This window comes from Aptenodytes forsteri, unplaced genomic scaffold (genome assembly GCF_000699145.1).
Source record: "Aptenodytes forsteri isolate BGI_AS27 unplaced genomic scaffold, ASM69914v1 Scaffold376, whole genome shotgun sequence".
In the NCBI taxonomy this organism is placed as follows: domain Eukaryota; kingdom Metazoa; phylum Chordata; class Aves; order Sphenisciformes; family Spheniscidae; genus Aptenodytes; species Aptenodytes forsteri.
The window spans coordinates 1,869,084-1,888,545 of record NW_008796056.1 but is presented as its reverse complement, the minus strand read 5'-3'; the positions used below and the strand labels follow the sequence as shown (position 1 = coordinate 1,888,545).

The following is a 19,462-nucleotide window of genomic DNA, read 5'->3' as shown; positions in this document are numbered from 1 at the left end:
TTTATCAGTAACCAGGAGATGAATTTTTCATTCTGGTTTTGACCACAAAGTAGTATCTATGACGTGTCATCGTCCTACATCCACCCCTGTTGTCTTTCTCCTGGGGGCCAGGAGCCAGATTTGGCTCACTGGCAAACCACTGAGGAGTCTGAGCGCTCCATCTGGCACACAGGTCACGGGGCAAGGGAAAACAACGGTGCTTTGTCCTTCTGTTACATGAAATGAAACTCAGCAGGAGCTCAGGAAAACATCTGAAACCAGGTGCCTTATGCAGTGCATAAGGATGCTGATGCTGAACAGCAAGTAACAGGTAAAAATCAGAGAGCACAATCTGAGCCTACTGGTTTGCCAGACTGAATTTCCTGGCTGGTTAATAGGCTATCTTTCCTTCCATTTGTCAGTGCGCTCTCATTGTCAAAAGGTCCTTGTACTTATCTATCTCAAATAACCATGGGGTTTTTTTCTCTCTTTTTCTCTTGACAGTTTTTCTTTCCACTGGAACTGAGTGGCATCAACTTTTTCTATCCAGCCTTTGTTTCTTCACAGTTGTATACTTGACTTTTAAAATAATTACAGTTAAAAATTATTCTCCATTTTCCCATCTCAGATTTCACTTTTTCCCTGCTCAATATAGACAACTGGACCTTAAAATCCCCACAGAATTACTAAAAAATTTTAACAAGCAATATTGAGAAATACATTCTTTGCAGTGTCATCCAGCTATCAGAATTTTTTAAAACCCACTAATATTACTTGAAAATTGGATTGCTTCAGTATCAGCGGCTCAGAATTGAAATTTCCTGTGACATCTTCCAAAAGGAAGAAATGATCTTTTGAAGATCAGCCCACTCAGATCTGAGGAGACCAAGTTATTTTTATGAGGTAATATGAACCCCCATTCCATGTCATTTTTTTTTTTTTAATTTGGATTGTTCCTTTTCTTTGTCCATAACCACATCAGAAAGCCACAGGCTGTGTCTATTCAAAGTTTGGTTTAGCATTGCAGCATAGTGCTGAAAATCTGTTCCTAACACCGCAAGCAAGCCAGCACGCAAACTTCAGGAAGACATCTCACTACCCTATGTCTGGGGGTTTTCCTTCCAATAGCTATTGACATCTCTACAAAGCACTTAAGGACCTTGTAATGAAAACACAAGTTAGATTTTAAATACTGTAATTACTGTGCTACTCTACTAGACTGAAACCAATATTTCAACTGATCCAGTTGCAAATTTTAGGGTGGAGTAAAGATTTAGGGACATGAAGCAGAGCCCCATGCTAGTTTGTTGTTGAAGGTTGCCTCTATGAGACCCAGCTGTGAAGTGATTCCTGGTCATTTATGCTTTGGAATCAAGTGAAGTTGGATATGGCCACCAAACCCCTGTTTTTCCTGTTCTTGGATACAGAAAGTGGTGTGCCTTAACCATGCTGATCTTATGGTCCACCTAGCATTTGTGTACCTTAAATGAATAAGTCTTTACCCATACTCAAATGCGGGGACCCGGGTGTGAGAAATGGGTCTCTCAGAGCATACGGCAAGATGACGCCAACCCACTGGCAGAACACAAGGGAAAGAGTTGTCAGTCATAAAGAATAAATTCCACTTATGCACAAACTTCATGCAGATATAATGGCTTTGTTAGATGAACAATGAAATAAAGAGTGCTGGGTTGAAGCACAAGAGAGATGGAAAGTCCTGTGAGGCCTTTTTAATGAAGAGAATTTTGCCCAGGTGCAGCATGTAAGGTGTGACTGTCTCATGTTTTGGTGACTCTACAGTCACACATGGGAATAGGAACATATTTTCTTACTTGTTTAATGCTTATGGCTGTTGATTTATGGAAAGTTTGATTTCTCAACTACTATCTGAATCACTGACAGTTATTCAAAACAGGGCTCTGCTCAATAGCAGGTCAAGAAGGGCGTGTGCTGCTCCTCAGTCACATTCCTCATTCAGAGTTTCTCATTCATACCATTTCACAGGGGATTCCTCTGTTAACCAGCTGCTTCAGAAACTTACATGACAACTGTCAAGGCTTGGATTCCTATTTTTTAACATTGAACATAAAATCTCATTTGAATATAAAAATAGGATATCGAATGTATTTGTGTGTATGACCATCTGCCTAAATATAGATTTGACGGTTTTTGTGGTTCGCTCTGAGGCTCTACCTCAAGCCTTTCCCAGTCCCTGTAGTTTTTCTGTGAAAATTAAAATATATATATCGTTATCATCAGAGATGAGTCTCTTCTCACGTATAGTAGTTTTGCACTAGCCTCCACAGGAGGAGCAGTAAACAAAATAAATTGCAAAGGTTTCCCAAACAGCCAGGCACAGAGAAAATAAAATAAATCAAACAAGTAACATTTCTGTCATGTAATCTGTTTTACAAGCCTAGCATGGAAACCAGGGGAATCAAACAATAGTAAAATTCAGCCTGTGGTTAGAAATATTTTTTGAAAAAGCACTACTTTTCCTTTGCCCTTCTTGCTCCAAGCCCCCCCATCACAGGCTCCCTGGCAGTGGGACTCGGGGATAATCTCCTGGAATACCTGAGGCGTAGAAGCCAACAGGATTAAAGCACCTCGTGCTCCTCAGCACGGTCATGTGATGACCTCCTGATCCCAGCAAAAGGCATCATTTCCCAGCAAAGTTATCACTTCATTTTACCTATACGTTGTTCCTGCCCCGCTGGGATTCTCCCTAAGCATAAGGAAATAATTCATAATGCTTTTAGTAAAAAAAAAACACCAACAAAATCACTCTTACTAATTACAGTGGTAGCTGAAGAAAACTGTGGATAATTCATGTGTAATTTGCCCAGCAGTAAAACAACTGCTGTCCCTTTGCTTTAAGGGGCATCTTCAAAGAATGTATAACTTCTAATGCCACCCATACAGCTCTGTTAGCTCTGATCAGCCTAATGTATAAGGAGAAAGAGGTGGGTGGTCTGGAGGCTGCCCAGTAACATATTGAGTAAAGAACACAGATATGGTGTTTGCAAACTGCCTGACGGGAGAAAAACAGGAGTCAAGGTTTGTTTTCCAGGTCCAGAGACAGCTGCTTGAAGTGCTTTCTGCAAATCTATTGGCAGATTGCCTGTATTCCCCACAAAACTGACAAAACTGCGGAGAAGATTTGGGTGCAGATTTCGCTATGTCATTAACTGTCAAAGCGCTATGGATTCTAGGGGAACAAAAAATTATTTTTTTCTGAAAAGTTTATCGCTTCCCTTGTGAAGTTACTTTGCCATATGCTGGCCCGGGAAAGGCAGCTCACACTGAAATATAAAAATGCCAAGCCAAACCATTTATTCTGGTTCTGCCCTATGTTCACACTTAGTCTGACCACATTTTATGTTTACTTCTTCTTAAAGTAGATAGCTTACCCCCAAATGGTTTATTTTCTCATTTTTAGGTTCACTGTGCTTATTTAACTAATCAGATTCTTCTGGGTCTTTTTTTTAAACAACCATTTACTCTAAGGCATATAATCAAACAAGGAATTTGAAGAGCTGACAATTGTTTCTGTGTCCAAATTTTAATTTTACTTCCTCTCCAATTGCCAGAGGAAAGCAATCATGTGCTAGACAGAAGGTGAAAGTTTATAATAAGTGCCTGTATTTTGAAACCTGTAGGGGGTGGGGGAAAAAAGTCACTTGGCTTTCACCCAGAACATGTGATAATCAGATTAACCCTGAAGTGTATTTTGTGTGTAAATGCATCCAGGGTAGGAATGGGGAAGGACATTGGAGGGTGTACTGTAGCAGAAGTCAGCAGCGAAGCATTCCTGGTGGAAGGGAGGAATTTCTTTCACACCCAGGACTTTGGAGGGGTCAGAGAGAGCACTCCATGCACTGAAGCGTAACGCTGATGCTCTCCTGCTGCTCTGTGAGGATGTCACTGTTTGCCATGGGTTTTCTGCTAGTCATCCTTCAGCCGTCCACCGGGCAGTTCCCCAGAGCCTGTGCAAACACGCAGAGCTTGCTGAGGAAGGAGTGCTGTCCCCCCTGGGATGGAGACGGGTCCCCTTGTGGGGAGCTTTCCAGCAGAGGGTCCTGCCAGAACATCCTTCTCTCTCAGGCTCCGCTGGGACCACAGTTCCCTTTCTCAGGAGTGGATGACAGAGAGGACTGGCCCTCTGTATTTTACAACCGGACATGTAAATGCGAAGGCAACTTCAAGGGATTCAACTGTGGGGAGTGCAAGTTTGGTTTCTCAGGACTCAACTGCACTGAAAGGCAACTGAGAACAAGAAGAAACATCTTCCAGCTCACCACCAGTGAGAAGGACAAGTTTCTTGCCTACCTTAACTTGGCAAAGAACACCCCTAGCCAGGACTATGTTATTGCTACTGGCACGTATACTCAGATGAACAATGGCTCCAACCCCATGTTCAGAAACATCAACGTGTATGATCTCTTTGTGTGGATGCATTATTATGCCTCTCGAGACACACTTTTAGGTGGGTCCAGTGTGTGGCGGGACATTGATTTTGCCCATGAAGCCCCAGGGTTTCTGCCTTGGCATCGGGTCTTTCTTTTGATGTGGGAACGTGAGATCCAGAAGATAACAGGTGATGAGAACTTCACCATCCCCTACTGGGACTGGCGAGATGCAGAGGACTGTGTGGTCTGCACTGATGAATACATGGGTGGCAGACATCCCACCAACCCTAATTTACTCAGCCCAGCATCATTTTTCTCCTCGTGGCAGGTAAGGACAGACCAAGGGGAAGGGGAAGGGAGAACCTCATTGTGCCGGAATTATCCTACCTGACTCTAGGCACTTAAGTGAGCTGCACAAGCTGGGAGCTTAGCTGTGCTGCATTCCCTTAGATGTTCCTGGAGAGAAAGTAACATTACCAGAGAGCAAATCAGCTTTTATGTGGACTTACTCTTCATTTAGAGCTGTTCATTTGCCTCTTTGTCTCTTCTCTCTCTGACTGTAGGATTTAGGCTGCTTAATTAAGAACCTAAAGTTAAGGTGGAAGGAGGAAAGTTATGCCTTTGTGTCCAGACATGGCCTTTAGCAGGCTAAACAGGCTTGGGTCTGCTGAAGCAGTCAGGTGAGAAAAAGCAGGACTTATGTACACAAATTGCTAGCACACAACCATTGCAAGACAGTTGGTGACTGAATGATAGAAATAGAAGCAAAGAGTTTTCAGAGGCTCTACCCTTCTCCCAGTGCCTTCTACCATCCAAGAGTTAAAAACTATCCAATTAAGATTGTTTGCTTTCAAATTAAAAACAAACAAACAAAATAAATGTGTAGAGTGCAGAAGAACCAGCTGTGTAATTCACATCAGTAGTTCAAAAGATATATAAGAAGTAATCTCTGTTGCTCAGAGGAACTAAGTAGTAAACTGAATAGCTATTCCTGCCACTTAAAAGCACTGCAAATTAAAGCAAGGTAAATTTACATATTTACATAGGTGATATGTTCTCATATAGCTGAACTGTACTGTGCTGTTCTAACACTAAGAGCTTCTAGACTTTTTTTTGTCTCTTGCTTATTATTGCCACATCGCCTAAAATACAGTACAAAGGTCTACTGGCTTCCATGGACACACTCCATCATGACAATAGCAACAGTCCCTTCTGGCACTGAAGTCTATGATTAAGTTGGTGTAAATCTATCTTTGTTCTATTTATTTCTGTAGCAACAGCCCAAATGAAGGTTGGGCAGTTTTAGTGATTTAATGAAAAGTGAAAGAGATACAAGCTCCAGCAGCTCTCTGATATTCCGGCATTGCAAAACAGCAACTAACTGGGCTGGTTATACTGTATTTATACTTGATTTGTCAACTAACTGGGCTGGTTATACTGTATTTAGTCTTGATTTGGGTCCTCTGAACAATATAGGCTGTGTATATACCTGTAAATTCAAACATTCCCATATACTGTAACAGACCTATTTTAGGACATTCTCTGGTATACGTTTTGTATGTATTGACTAGTTCTCCCCCAAAAAAGTACTTTTCAGGGACCATTTCCAGGAGAATGTTTGCATATAGCCACCCTGTTTCGGTGGCTAAGATGGTTTAACTGGCATAGACATGGATTATTTTGTGCCATTTGGCCTCACTGCCCAGGAAAGTTCCTGGCCACATTTAATTTACCAGTGTAGGTGTAGCCATAAAGTAGATATAACTACAAGCATGTATTTTCATCCCATTTTCCAAGATTCTGCTCATTTCTAGCAGTATGAATCTGGACGAACTCTCCTAACTTAATTAAATTGCATTGCCAGAATGAAGTGGATCTGACACTGTCCTGCACTGAAACTAGAATTGCACTGGTTACATGTGTCAAGTGGAGCTATCAATACAATATATTGGATGAGATAACCAAGGTAGTAGAAGGCAGGTAGTATAAAGGAACCAGCAAGTTGCTAGCAGGATTTTCTAAAAGACCTGGAGGGGTCACATAGTTATGTTTAGCTCGTTTTTTCAAAGGTACTATTAATCATATCCAGAGTCTTTGAATTTTTCCATCCTGGTAATAAGTACCCAGAAAATTTACAAGTAGCAATTAATATATTTGAGAAACAGTCAGGTTTATAACTTTTAATTTAAGGTCAGTTCCCACAAATATATTCTGAAAATAAAGACAATTTTTTATTAAACAAGTTGTTTTAACAGATATTTTTGTATAACTTTAATAGGTGCAACAATAAAAATTGTGCTATGTTTAAAACACATTCAGTGTAGTGTATATATGTAAGAGCTCCTAAGTCCTTTGCTGAAGTTTTCCAAGTAATTTGTGAAAATGGGTGCTTATCACTTACATTTTTCAGCCATTTCTGGAAATGCCACACTTTTATCAAAATTTCCAAAACAGGGCTACAATAACTTTACCTTCAGAGGGTATTATTCCCCTTTAACATCTTCTATATATGTGTATCTCTGCTGCCTTATCTAGAGAAAGAATGAAAGAGATTGAACAGATCTGCATTTTCAATCAGTGAGTTTGGGGCAAAGATACAACACAAACTGATATTTCTTTATTAGCTTTGAATCCAAATTTAAACAATTGCTTATGATGGAATAACTTAGTCCATGCAGTTCCTTCAAGTAGCACAAAGTAAGAGATCAGAATCTCACTCCAGAAAATCAAAAAGGAACAAAAATAGCCTTAGCTTGAACCAGAAAACAGCCATAGATCTGCTGCAGAATACGCTGATTATCCAAGCTCTGTAGCTAAACAGCAAGAGAAAAAAAAAAAAGAGGAGGATCCAGAAATGTGAAGGAATTTAGGCTTTTAATAAGCATTCAAAATAAAAAGAGGGCAAGAGAAACCTTTTGAATAACATATCTATAATATGGTGTCCTTTTTAGAATTTTAAGTCTCTTTCCAAAGCATAACAAAACAATGCATGCTATGTTAGGAAATAGTTCTAGATTTATTGAAAAAAAGGTAAAGTGCCTATTTGCAGAACAGCATCTCTCTTTTTTTTAGTCCCTAAGAAAGGAGAAAATACTTTATTCCATTGAGAAGTTGCCATGGCAACGTGGCTACCCATGAATACATGCTGAAATTCTTGCTTTCACCTTACTTTTTCTTCAACATGCTGCTGTTACCACTTAGCTGAATGAATTATCTGTCCACATTTTTCTCATGTTTATCATCTAAGTGAAACTTCTGATTCCTGCCTCTGTTTTTACCAGCAAGACTATTAGGAATCTTTAGTGGTTTTATTTGTTTGCTTGGCTCATGTTTTAGGGTAGGTGGAAAGGATCTTCTCATGTTTTCAGTTACTTGTTTGTGATGATTCAAGTGTTGTATTCAGAATTAGGACTGCATGACACCTACTAATGCTTTACCAAATTTGCAATTCCATGCTGACTTAACAGAAAGCTATGTGGGAAATGGAGATCTTCCACGACATTTTGAGAGTTTTTTGTTTTGGTGCCCATCTCTATAATTATTCACGATAATGGATTTTCTAAAGAAGTAATTATTATGCCTCACTGAAAGAGTAGGTGAAATTCTGTTCTCCTCTGCACCAGAACTAATTTGGAGAAATAACTGAAGTCAGTGAAGTTACAAATGCATAAAAAGTCTTCTGCAAATAAAAGCAGAATCTTTCTGCTGGCAGTTAACATTAGAGTTTGGGGATCCCCACAGTGTGCTAGACAGATGATGAAGAAAATAAAGCAGGAGAATGTAAGTGCTCTTTTAGGTTTATAGCAAGCAGTCTATACCACTAACATTAGTCCCCTGTATTTTGTCTCTCCTAAAAGAAGAGTGACTTGAGAGAAGTAATTGCATTACGTGGAGAGCTGTCTGCTCTCAGATGTGCTGGTGTAAGCCTGCAGCCAATTCTTTGTTGCAAGCACCGAGAATTTCCCTTAGCACTTCATTCTGTATCACCCTGCAGAACCGCTTACACAAATGCAAAGCTACTACAAAAGGGAAAAAAGTTACACAAATAGAAAATGGATATAATGCTCCTGAACTAATGATGACAGTACTTTAGATCCATTACGTGAAAACAGGACTTCATAAGAAATACAAAATTTAGCTATTCAGACACAGTTATTTAATTCTAAGCACAGTTTATCAGGGAGTTGTATTGCTAGCTGAATAGTCTGAGACGATCGTTTGAACCGCTATTTTATGTCCACCTTTAAAAACTGCAAGAAATGTTCAAAAATACAAACACCAGAAGCCAACACTTCTTGATTCTTAAATCTGCCAAAGTCTTACATTCATCTGCTTGTGGATGCTTGAGTATCGCATGAATTCAATGACTTTTTTTTTTTATTGCAACTTAATAGGTTTTGGTGCCAGCTACAGGCTGGTAAATTAAAAAAAACCAACAGCCCAAATGGAGTAAGTAACTGTAAAATAAAAGTTTATCAAGACTGGTCTCCTAATGATATGCTTACATGGATTATAAATTTGAAACATTTCCCATCACAAAGAGAGAAGTCTCCACATGCCACACCTCATTACCACAGCCTCAGGGAATCAGGATCTGTGCACAGCAGGAGCAGCCACGGGGGTATCCTCAGCCTCTTTATGTCACTGTAACCTCAAAGTAATACCCCTTCTTCCACGGGATCACCAGTGGGTGACAGCAGAGTTTGGCCTGTGCTTGCTTGGCTGTTCTCTAGCATATAGCTCAGGAGTTGTGTAGTGTAAAAGATAAACATCTTCAGAGGTGTATAAATTAATAGTTAAGGCATTTCAGAAAAATTGGGTTTTGTTAATAATTCACCAGAAAAAGAAGCCTACCTGTAGAGAGAAGTGTCTTTGTGAATTTGCGGTAGACGTGGAGACGGCAACACTAAAGGTACAGCTTAGAGACAGCCAGAGAGCAGGGAATCACAGTCTGCCAAACCAGAAAGCGTTAATGAATATTTCGGCAGTAGTTGACAACAGAGTTTCCTACACCACCCCAGCACTATTTTGAGGTGCTGAATGGTTGTAAGTTACCCCCCAGTTCTGGGCTGCCTCTGAGCAAAGAGATGAAACTCAGCCAGCTTTTACTGACGGCTGAGAAAATACCTTGAAGGCCCTGGGTTTGTTTCAGTGCTGTCACTTCATGTTTGTCTCATCTCCTTTTAGCCTGAGTTTCACAGCTCCTCCAGTTAATGCATACGCTGTAAGGGTCAGAAAGATAATTAATGACCTTATCCTTGCACAAAGATGTTTCTTATAATTTCTTTGAAGCTTTGCTTTCCAAATTTTCTTCTTTTCATTCAGTCCTCTGCCTATTTTACCTTTCCATTCCTGCTAATATTCGGGAGTGCATGAAGAACCAGCTATAAATATACACAGTCTCTTAAAAACTTTTTCGTCTGCTATAAAGTTCTGCCTATAAAAGCAAGCTCCCAAAGCACAGTATGTTCTGTTGCAGGTTATTTGGGGATTTCCTTGTATTTTCCCAGTTTGGTGAGCAAATGGCTTCTGGATGCCACTTAATTAGGATTAGATTATGCCAGGCCCTAATGCAGCCAAAAAAGTAAGAATTAAACCTCTTTAGAATTGCCAAATGTTTTAAATCCAGTGTGAGGGCTGCACTTTAATCCTGTTCCCAAGCAAGGGTGTGAGAATAAGTAGAGAAAGACAGAGAAAGGCAATGAACCAGTACAAAATCACTTTTGGCTGCATGGTGAGACCCAAGGCTCCAGTTCAGGAGTCTAGACTTCATGTAGGACAAATGGAGACAAGAGGATGTGTCAAGGAGGGCCAGGAGGTGCCCACACCACATCCTTGGAAGAGCTGGGATGGGTGCCACAGATAAGCAAGTCATGTGGTTGCTCTGGCTGTAGTCTGAAGTGGTTCTTTTAGCCTATATCAACCTGGAGCATAACACTATGAAAACATGCTGATATAGTTTCTGGACAGGGGCAGACTCTTGCTCGGTGGGCTCAGAAGAGAAGCAGAGCAAGGGACCACCTCTAAAGGAAGCAGAGGCATGGATTAACCCTTTGAGTGGCCGTACTTCCCCAGCAAACTAAGGAACTTCAGATCACTTTGTAAGTGAGCAGCTATTTCAATACCACAGAAAATCACCTTTTTCCAAGTGTTCAAGTATATATTCCCTGTATTGCATGTCCCTGTGAGCACAGATCTAATAAGTCCAAAGCAACCAAAAAGAATTTGTCACTAAAACCCCCCAAAGCTTTGAATTTAAAAATAGCAGACAAAGGACAACACTGCTGAAGACTCCTGTAATGTAATTCACTTCATTTAGGCACAGGGGCTCTAGTCTGTGCAAGCAGTTGCAAACTAAAAGACAAAAAGCTTTCCCATTTGTGAAAGAGTGCGAGACAGCAGCAATGCTTCCACGCATTTAGTCTGTTTTCTAAGAAACGATACAAAGAGCTGTGCTAAAGATCTCAACTACAGTGCACAGAGGGATTTTTTTTTGCTGGGTGCTACAAGGCCCAGGAGCAATGCTGTGTATTCTGGACTGCCATCTACTGGCATTTGCTCTGCTGACTACTTACATAAGCTTTTCCTCAGAGCATCTTCCTAACAATTTCCCTGGAGCTGGTGAATTTACACATGCAGGAGAGCAGGCATTGGGTGTAGTTTGAATACAAAGCTTTGTCCAGGGTGAACTGAGTAATTGGCTCAGGACTGTTCTGAAAGGGAACAAAAAATCATGTGTTAAAACAGCATGTTGCTGATAGAAAGTTCTCCTGCTGAATGAAGAGAAGGCAATGATGTGACCCATTTTGTGTGTGCTTTATGCAGATTACATCCAGAAAGAACCATTTAACTGACCTATGTTCTGTTACCACTTACACATCACATGATTGGTAAAACAGCAAATTATAGTTTCAGGATAGACCCATAATTTATATTACCCAAGTTACACCTTTCTGGAAAAACATCCTGGTTAATTTTATGGCCAGACTTTAATTTTTAGTTCAGAACAAATAGCAGAAGGTCATAGATAAGCATTTTCATTCCTGCTCCTTATGTCGGCATTTCTTGACCATAAGTTACCAGATGCCTTTGGCTTCTGTTTAGGATGAAATCGGTTAGCCAGACAGTTAATCAGGGCTACACTGAGACATAAATGGAAAAAAAAAGATTAGCACTCTAACCTCATTTATAAGCCTCATAACATTAACAGTTGCATTAAATCCCACTGAAATATATAAAGAGAACGAAGGGGAAATGTTCCTTTATTTAGATATATTTGAGCTCATGCTTGAAGATTCCCTGTCTGAATATCTGAATAGCTCGTCTTGAAGGCAGCATGTGATTCCTCTTCAGGACCCAATGGGGATATATCCCCAGGGCAGTGGGGAAAGGATGAAAAGATATGAGATGGCAGGGCAGAGAAGCCAGAAGAAGATATGGACCTAGATAAGGTCCACAGGAAACAGAGCTGAACAGAAAATCCACATGTATGCAGTTTCCGAGCCAAGTGCCAACTGGGAAATGTGTTGAGCTCCACCAGCCGAGACATACTTGCCTTCTTCAATAATGCACTTCTAGGGGCATAAGACTGTGCACTTTTATAAACAAAGAAATAACTAGAGCATCTCCCTCAGCCTGAATCATCCCTCTATTTTCGTTCTAATGGGAATAAACTCTCTCAGTAGCACAAAACAATCATAAAAACAACACCGTAACTACGCTTTGTGTTTATAACTGTAGGTCTCTCCCTGTTGCTACCTCTCCCTTCTCGGTTGGGATTCTTAAAAGAGACTTCTTAGAAGCACAGTCCTGACCTCAGTTCCTCTTAGAAGCACAATCCTGACCCACGTGATGAGCTTCTCGGGGGAATGTGCACATGAAACTCTCTGCTGGACAACTACCTACAGCCTCCAAGGGCAACTTAGTAGTTTTAACAGACTAGGGCACATTTCAGCTAATAGAGCAGTTTCTAAGGATAAATTTTTCTGATAAGCTTTCTTATCTCCTCAAAAAAAAGATGAGAATAATTTATTCATGAGATTCAAATTCATAGGAAACTTATTATTTAAGAACTTCAGATTCTTAAGAAATCTAGGTTATATCACCAGCTCCGTCGTACATTTTCTGTGAATTTGTGGTCAAATCACTTTAGAAAAGGATTCATCTCGTGTCCTTCCACTCTTTCAAAAGTTAGTTAGGCAGCAAAGCAACTTGCCTTTGGCTCTGTCTTTAGTCACTTCAGAGGCACATCCGTGCCTCCAGGGTGTGATTCATTCCATCCTAATGCAGAAGCAGAGCATTAGGTTGAACACTCTTAATTTTGCTTCCCTTGCTAACTGCAGCCCAGAGACAGTTTCTGCATTGATTTTTTTACACATTTTATTTCATTGACTTAGTCAATGGAGAGAGTTAGGCACCCCTAGAGGTAAGTACATCTCACCTACCAGACATCTGGCTTAGGAGGGCTGAATCACGCTCCGGAGATGCCTCTCTCTATTGGCTGCAGAGGTTGTCCTAAAGTGTTGCTTCAGTCTGGCAATTTGTACACAGCTAGTGTTGGTGAAATGAATCTCCCACTCACTTCCTTCACTAACAGAGAATCTCATGTTCTTCCATCCCATTCACAGCAGATAGGATTGCTTTCACTCACCTTCTTGTTCATTGTTTCGGTCCATGAAATAGAAGTACACCTCCAGGATGACAGAAGTCTGGAGGTTTCAGTGTTACGTGCTTTCTCCCCTGTGATGTCTCACTCAATAATGAGACCTGTTCTTTCTCCACACAAAGTTCTCATTAACCACATTGATTACCTGCTAACCACAGAGTCCTATATTTTGAAGGGATCTCTGGTGGTTTGGAGTTTTATTTGTTTTGGTGTTTTTTTCAGAAAAAAAGCAAAACAATAGACAGCAGTTTTGGTTCAGAGCCTCAGCCTCACCTGAAAGGGATACAAAACAACTTCTGGGAGTTTTGAGCCACTGTTGCTCTGTTTCATTTTCATAGACCCATCAGCTCTACCACTATACACACCCACCAAACCCTCTAGTCTGATCTTCTGCTTGTCATTGTATCATTATATTTTTCTCCATCCTCCATCCTGACTCCATGCGAGGCAAATTCCTGAATATAAAGTAGAAATATGAGTTAGTACTTGTACTAGCTCCCTATAGGTTTATTGTACCAGAATATGAAAAAAATCCTCCCTCTCAAACCGATCACTGGCCAAGCAGGGGATGCAGTGAGACCTACTATAAAAGCTCATGGTCACCAGAGGACCCACATCCTTAGGTAACAAATAAGTTATTGTGGCTGAAAAAGATATTGAGCAGCACCTTAGTGACACTGACAGTCTGTGTGGGCATTTTTAACCCATGGCAAATGTGAAGGATTTTGACTCAGGCAAAATCAGCTGACTATCATTTGAAGTTACATTGAACTACTTTGCTCTTCCAGGAGTCTCAAATTGGACTGGCAGCTTCCACAGATCATCTGACAAATAATGACTTCTTATGCCATGGCAACTGGACTTTGCCTGTGAACCCAGAACATTTATATAGATGATGCTGGATTCTGATAGTATTTAATATCTGTATCCATCTCTCTATTTAAGGTCCCTTTCCCAATACCCATCACTATGGTATCTCAGCTGGTGATATATGTTCATCCCTACAACATTCCTCTTAAGTAGAGCAGCATCTTTTCCCATTTTGTACATATAGCATCATCAAGATGTAGCGAAACTAAGTGCCCATTTAGTCTGACAAAGCACAGACAGATATTTTCAGAATAAAAGATTTTTTTTTTTCATATTCCAAGTCAACATTTCCCCCTCTTACTGTATGGGGATAAAAATCTACGATTATGGCTTTGTTCAGTAGTCTGCTGAATCCAAAAAGCCTCCATTTAGCAACTGCAGCAGCAGATTTAACTCCGTTTGTGTCCTGCTGCATTGGTAGGTAACACTGAATTTAGCCTCAGTGAGTTTTCAAGGGCATAAATGAGAATTGATGCCTTAGTCCACATGGGTAGTTTCAGATACAGACTAGTGTATTATTTAAAAATGTGCGCTGTAGTAGAGGGGTGTCTTCTATGAAATAACCCAGCTTATATTAAAATCATACATAGAAAATTTAAAAATTAATATATATTCTTGCAACAAACTTATTACTTTGTACATTTTCTTTGTTCCTTTAAAAAAAAGATTAATTGAAGTACCTTTTTTGTTTGCTTTTATTTTTTACAATTGCAACTCTGCTAATAGAAAGTGTTTTATACAGGTAATTTGTACTCAGTCTGAGGAGTACAACAGTCAACAGGCTTTATGCAATGCCACAAGTGAGGGGCCTATACTGCGAAATCCTGGGAACAATGATAAATCAAGGACCCCAAGGCTCCCATCTTCAGCTGAAGTTGAATTTTGCTTATCACTGACTCAGTATGAATCTGGATCCATGGATAAAATGGCCAATTACAGTTTCCGAAACACTTTGGAAGGTAACATGTTTTATTCCATCTGTAAATTGATTCTCTCTGGGGTTAGAGTCTTTAAACTGATTCATGGAGCTGATTCCATGAAGCACCACTCAAAAAGGAAAAAAAAAAGAAAAAAAAAAAAAGTTATGCTTTCTCCTGGAATAGCAACAGACAGAAAGAACCATGTTAAAGGAATTTCATAAGAAAATAGAAACTGTAGACTAGATCAAACCCTAAATCCATCTGCTAGGAGATATTGTCTCCTGCTATAGTCAGCACAAAGCACAGAAAAGAAATGTAGCACTGCATAAAAAGACATCATTTAATAATCTAGTTACAGGTTTGCCCTGGAATTCACTGTCTTCCAGAGGCCAAGCTGGACAACAAGGGTGAAAGAGGATGCTGCCAGTTGGCATGGTATGTCTACATCCTGTCACTGTGAACTCCACAGCAGACTTCTCCCCAAACTCTAAGGATTAGGGGTTAAGTTATGCCTCAAAAATGACCCTTATTATCATTTCCAAAAGAATTTAGTTATTTATCTGAATTTTCTGACTATCCAACCTGTTTTGAATGTTCCTAATTTGCTAGTAAACAAGGGTTCTTTGCTAAGGGAATAGTTATTCTTAATTATCTGTCTACCCAATCTCTTTTGAATCTTGCTACATTGCTAATAAACAAGGATAGCACATTATATATTTATCAATAATTATCAATAAATATTGCTACAGTGTCATATATATGCTGAAGCAAATATGATCCACTTTTGATGGATCTCTGATGAATCCCAGAGATTTTTGCTTGCAAGGAACTGTGCAAGGACCAAAACAATGCAATATAGGAGTTGGTGTGAGGATAAGAAAGCAAAGCTTTTAATATGTTCAGTATTACTCTTAATGCAGTGTGGAATGCCATAAAGCTTTGCTGGGGAAAAAAAAAAAGTGAACCAGTTTCTTCTCTAAAACCAGTCAAAAACGCGGAATTTGTCTGCTGAAACCAACAGAGAAGCCAGACATTAATTAACTCCAGCTCTGGACATAGCTGTGCTTTCTACCTTTGAGAAAGGGAACCACATGAAGTTTGAGGAAAAAAAAGGTGACATAATCGAGTAGAGGTTTGCTCACATTTTTCCCCATGAAGTACGTGAATAGGTGCAAGGGGTGGAATAGGAGGAGTAGAGAAAAGGGAATTAAAGCAAACAAGTCATGAAATAATGAGGGTCTACCATCACGCTGCTAGTATTGTAAACAAAAGCAAAGGCACAGTCTATTGAAGTTATGCAGGGCCACATATGGGTTTACTGAGAAGACAGAGTCAAAACAGATCACTTGCTTACAAAGCCTAAATTTCAGCATCATGACTGTTCATTAAATAACAATAATTCATGAATAACTGCAGAAAAAGGGCAAAACCTGCTCTTTGTCAATGCTAAGTCTAAACTGACAGCTAAACAGAGTCATAGATCAAGTATACCCCTTTGATACAAATGGATACATTTTCCTATTGAAAATAACAGTAGCTCTTTGAAAAAAAGGCAGTAAGGTAGACGTTCAACAGAATTGCACAATGATCAGGAAAGCACCTACAGTTCCCAAAGAGCCAGGAAGAAGTTATTTTAACTCTAAAATCAGAATCAGTGTTTTGTCTGATTAATCTATCAAACCCTTTCTCTACTGCTGTCTTTTTGTCACATTAATTTCATGGCTAGCAAGCACAGTCACGGCTGATCTTTTTTAATATCATAGTGTCATCTGCCAATCACACTTGAAGAGGGTCATGCTTTAATCTGAATAATGGCAATGTCACTGCATCTGAAAAGAGTTCTTCTGGATCAAATTTTCCTCCAAGTGAGTTCTTTTGTTCTGTGCAACAACCCTTCAGAAGCTGAAGAGTGTTAGTCTTTCTCCTAACTGAGGTTATGAAGCTCCAGCTCACCACTGCGGTCAGGAAATCCTGTTAAGAAAGTGACCATGTTTGCTCATAGTCCAACTCCCAGTGCAACTACCAGAGCCTATATCGTTGTCTAACTTTTATAGCCTAGCTAAAGGAGATCTACAGTGCCCAAGAGCTGGTATGCCAGAGAGTAAAGGTCAACAGAGTGATGTTACCTTTCTTTCCATAAGAACATTTCATTAGAGCCAGAGCTCACTGGAGTGAAACTGTGTCCACAGCATTTCACGATAAGGGGCTCTTTTGGTGATGAGTCTGTCTGAATGCTAGCCAGATGTGGCTCAGTAGGCATTTATCTATATTATTATGGAGATGGAGCTTATTCCATCAGACACAGTGTTATTCTGAGACAGCTTTTTTCATTTTTTTTCACTCAACTTTACACCACAGGACCACAAATGTTTCGTCAACTAACTTACTCAGCTAATAAGATACTGAACTGCAATGCGAAGCCAAGAATACATGGCTAATGTTGAAAAAGATGGTGGAAAGTTTTTAAACTAGTTTTACTGCCAAAAAACCCATATTGTGTTAGCTCCTTCCTTACAAATGGCCTGCTTAGTTTTTTGTTGTGTACAGATGCCAAGCTTAAATTGCCAGCTTGCATTTATTGTTCCAGTGCTCACTTCTGTGTGACAGCATTCTTACAAACCTGCTAACACTCTATAGTTCCTAATGTTTACTTCTTTTTCTAAGCAAAAAGCTTTTCAATCCTTCTTTACTTGTTTACACAAGTTTGTGCCAATACACCTAAGGTCAAATTCTAATCTATTTTAGATCCAAAGTAAATCCAAAGTAAGTCCATTGACTTTACTGGAGTTACTCTAGATTTACAAAAGATGACCAGAACAAAGCCAGTGACTGTAATTGAGTGGCTCCTGATTTACACCAATGTGAGATTTACTCCTCAGGTTTAGTTCTGTAATGGAAAACACTTGTGATCACGTAGAAGAACTGATCACATAGAAGAACCACTTCTGGGCAAAATTTTACACTCTTCCATGCTTGAGTGCACTGGAACAAAGGCAACACCTTTTTGCCCTTCAAAGGGGTAGGTATCAGCATCATTATAAGCAGATGCCAATGGAGGCCGAATCTGTGTTTGACTAATAGAAAATGCTACTATAGAGACAGAAATTATGTCACTGAAGAGTAACAACAACAGCCATATACAGCAATGGTCAATATTATTCAATAAAACACCACCGCCCTGAGGCTGAGCACATGGGTTGCCCTCTCACTCTGGGACAGGCCAGTTTCTTCTTTGACTGAAAAACAACATGTTAAAAGCAGTTTGCACTTTACCCCTTGAAGTGGAAGCAATTATTTTAAATAGGATTTGATGAATCGCAGCACTAACTGGGGAACACTGTTGACTTCATTGGACACTTCATGGATACAAGAAGAGAACAGAAAATCAGTCTACTTTATAAGCAGCAGGTGAGATCAGAAATTGATTAGTTGACTGCAAATGAAATAGTTTGGTTTCTTCTTTGTGCAGTTCAGTTCTGGTGTGACACCTTGAATGCCACCTCCGAAGAATAAGAGATTGCTGAAAAACTTAGAATTTCTTTTTCTTTATGAGCAAATTCCACATTTGAAATTATTTTATTCATGGCAACTTCAAATGAAAATCAGTGCCTTTTAAGTTTTGCAGAAAGTGACAAAAGAACGTTAAAAAAAAATTCTAAAACTCTATATCACTTTCATTATTCATGAATTAACTTATGACACGTGGTATCAAGTCAAGCCATGTCACAGCATTCCGCTGTCTGTCACAATTTTGTATCTTTACTGCTGTTCTGTCATGAAATAATGGAATAAAACATCAAACACTTCAAAATGTAATTCCATTTTAATAGGACATTTTCCTTTTTTTCTGAGAGGTTTTCATCTGGAAAACTTTTCTCAGTATTTTCACTGTGTTCCATATAGCTAATGAAAAATGGTTTCTCAGAATGAAGTTTGCCAACAGAAAACTTCTAATTAAAAAGTTTTAGCCTACAGCCAACATTCCTCAACCAGCTCAAACTCTCAACCTCTGGGTAGATTTATGCTGCACATTGAGAAAGTGCTGTCAGGATGCAGAGGGTCATTACCAGAGAACTAGAAAGACTGTTCAGCCCAAATGACAGTGAAGCTCCACAAGAGTCATTTTAAGAAAAAAACTAGATGGTGACATGGTCTAAATTAGATAACCACAAACTTTCATTTACTACAGGCCCGTAAGCCAAATTCTGCAAATCCTGCAGCTACCTCACTCTAGAGAGATTACAGTAATAACATTGCTTGAGAAAATATGTAAGATTTAACCCTGAAAAATTTCTTGTGAGATTGCCAATGGCAGAAAAACTCCATGAACATAAGCCAAAAGAACATCACTAACTTCAAAGACCAGCAAGGATATGGCCTTAAAATTCTTTTATCTGTATCTTCCTTCCTATTCTAAAGTAAATGCATCTATCTGACCTGAACTACTCTAAAATGTGAAATCCTTATTAAAGAAAAATTCATCCTCAGGGAGAGTGGGACTGAGTATATCAGCCAGTTGGACTCAGACATAGAATCATAGAATCATAGACTCATTAGGTTAGAAAAGACCCTTAAGGTCATTGAGTCCAACCGTTAACCTAGCACTGCCAAGTCCACCA

At 39.6% G+C, this 19,462-nt stretch overlaps 1 protein-coding gene across 1 annotated transcript in view; it reads left to right on the top strand.

Moving 5' to 3' along the window:
• Positions 1–3,800: 3,800 nt before the first annotated feature.
• Positions 3,801–19,462, top strand: part of TYR (tyrosinase) — a 63,826-nt gene continuing 48,164 nt past the window's right edge. The window contains exons 1-2 of the mRNA XM_009286275.1: positions 3,801–4,716; positions 14,666–14,882. Coding sequence (XP_009284550.1) covers positions 3,874–4,716; positions 14,666–14,882 — 1,060 coding nt within the window. The 5' untranslated portion in view covers positions 3,801–3,873. The remainder of the gene's footprint in view (positions 4,717–14,665; positions 14,883–19,462) is intronic.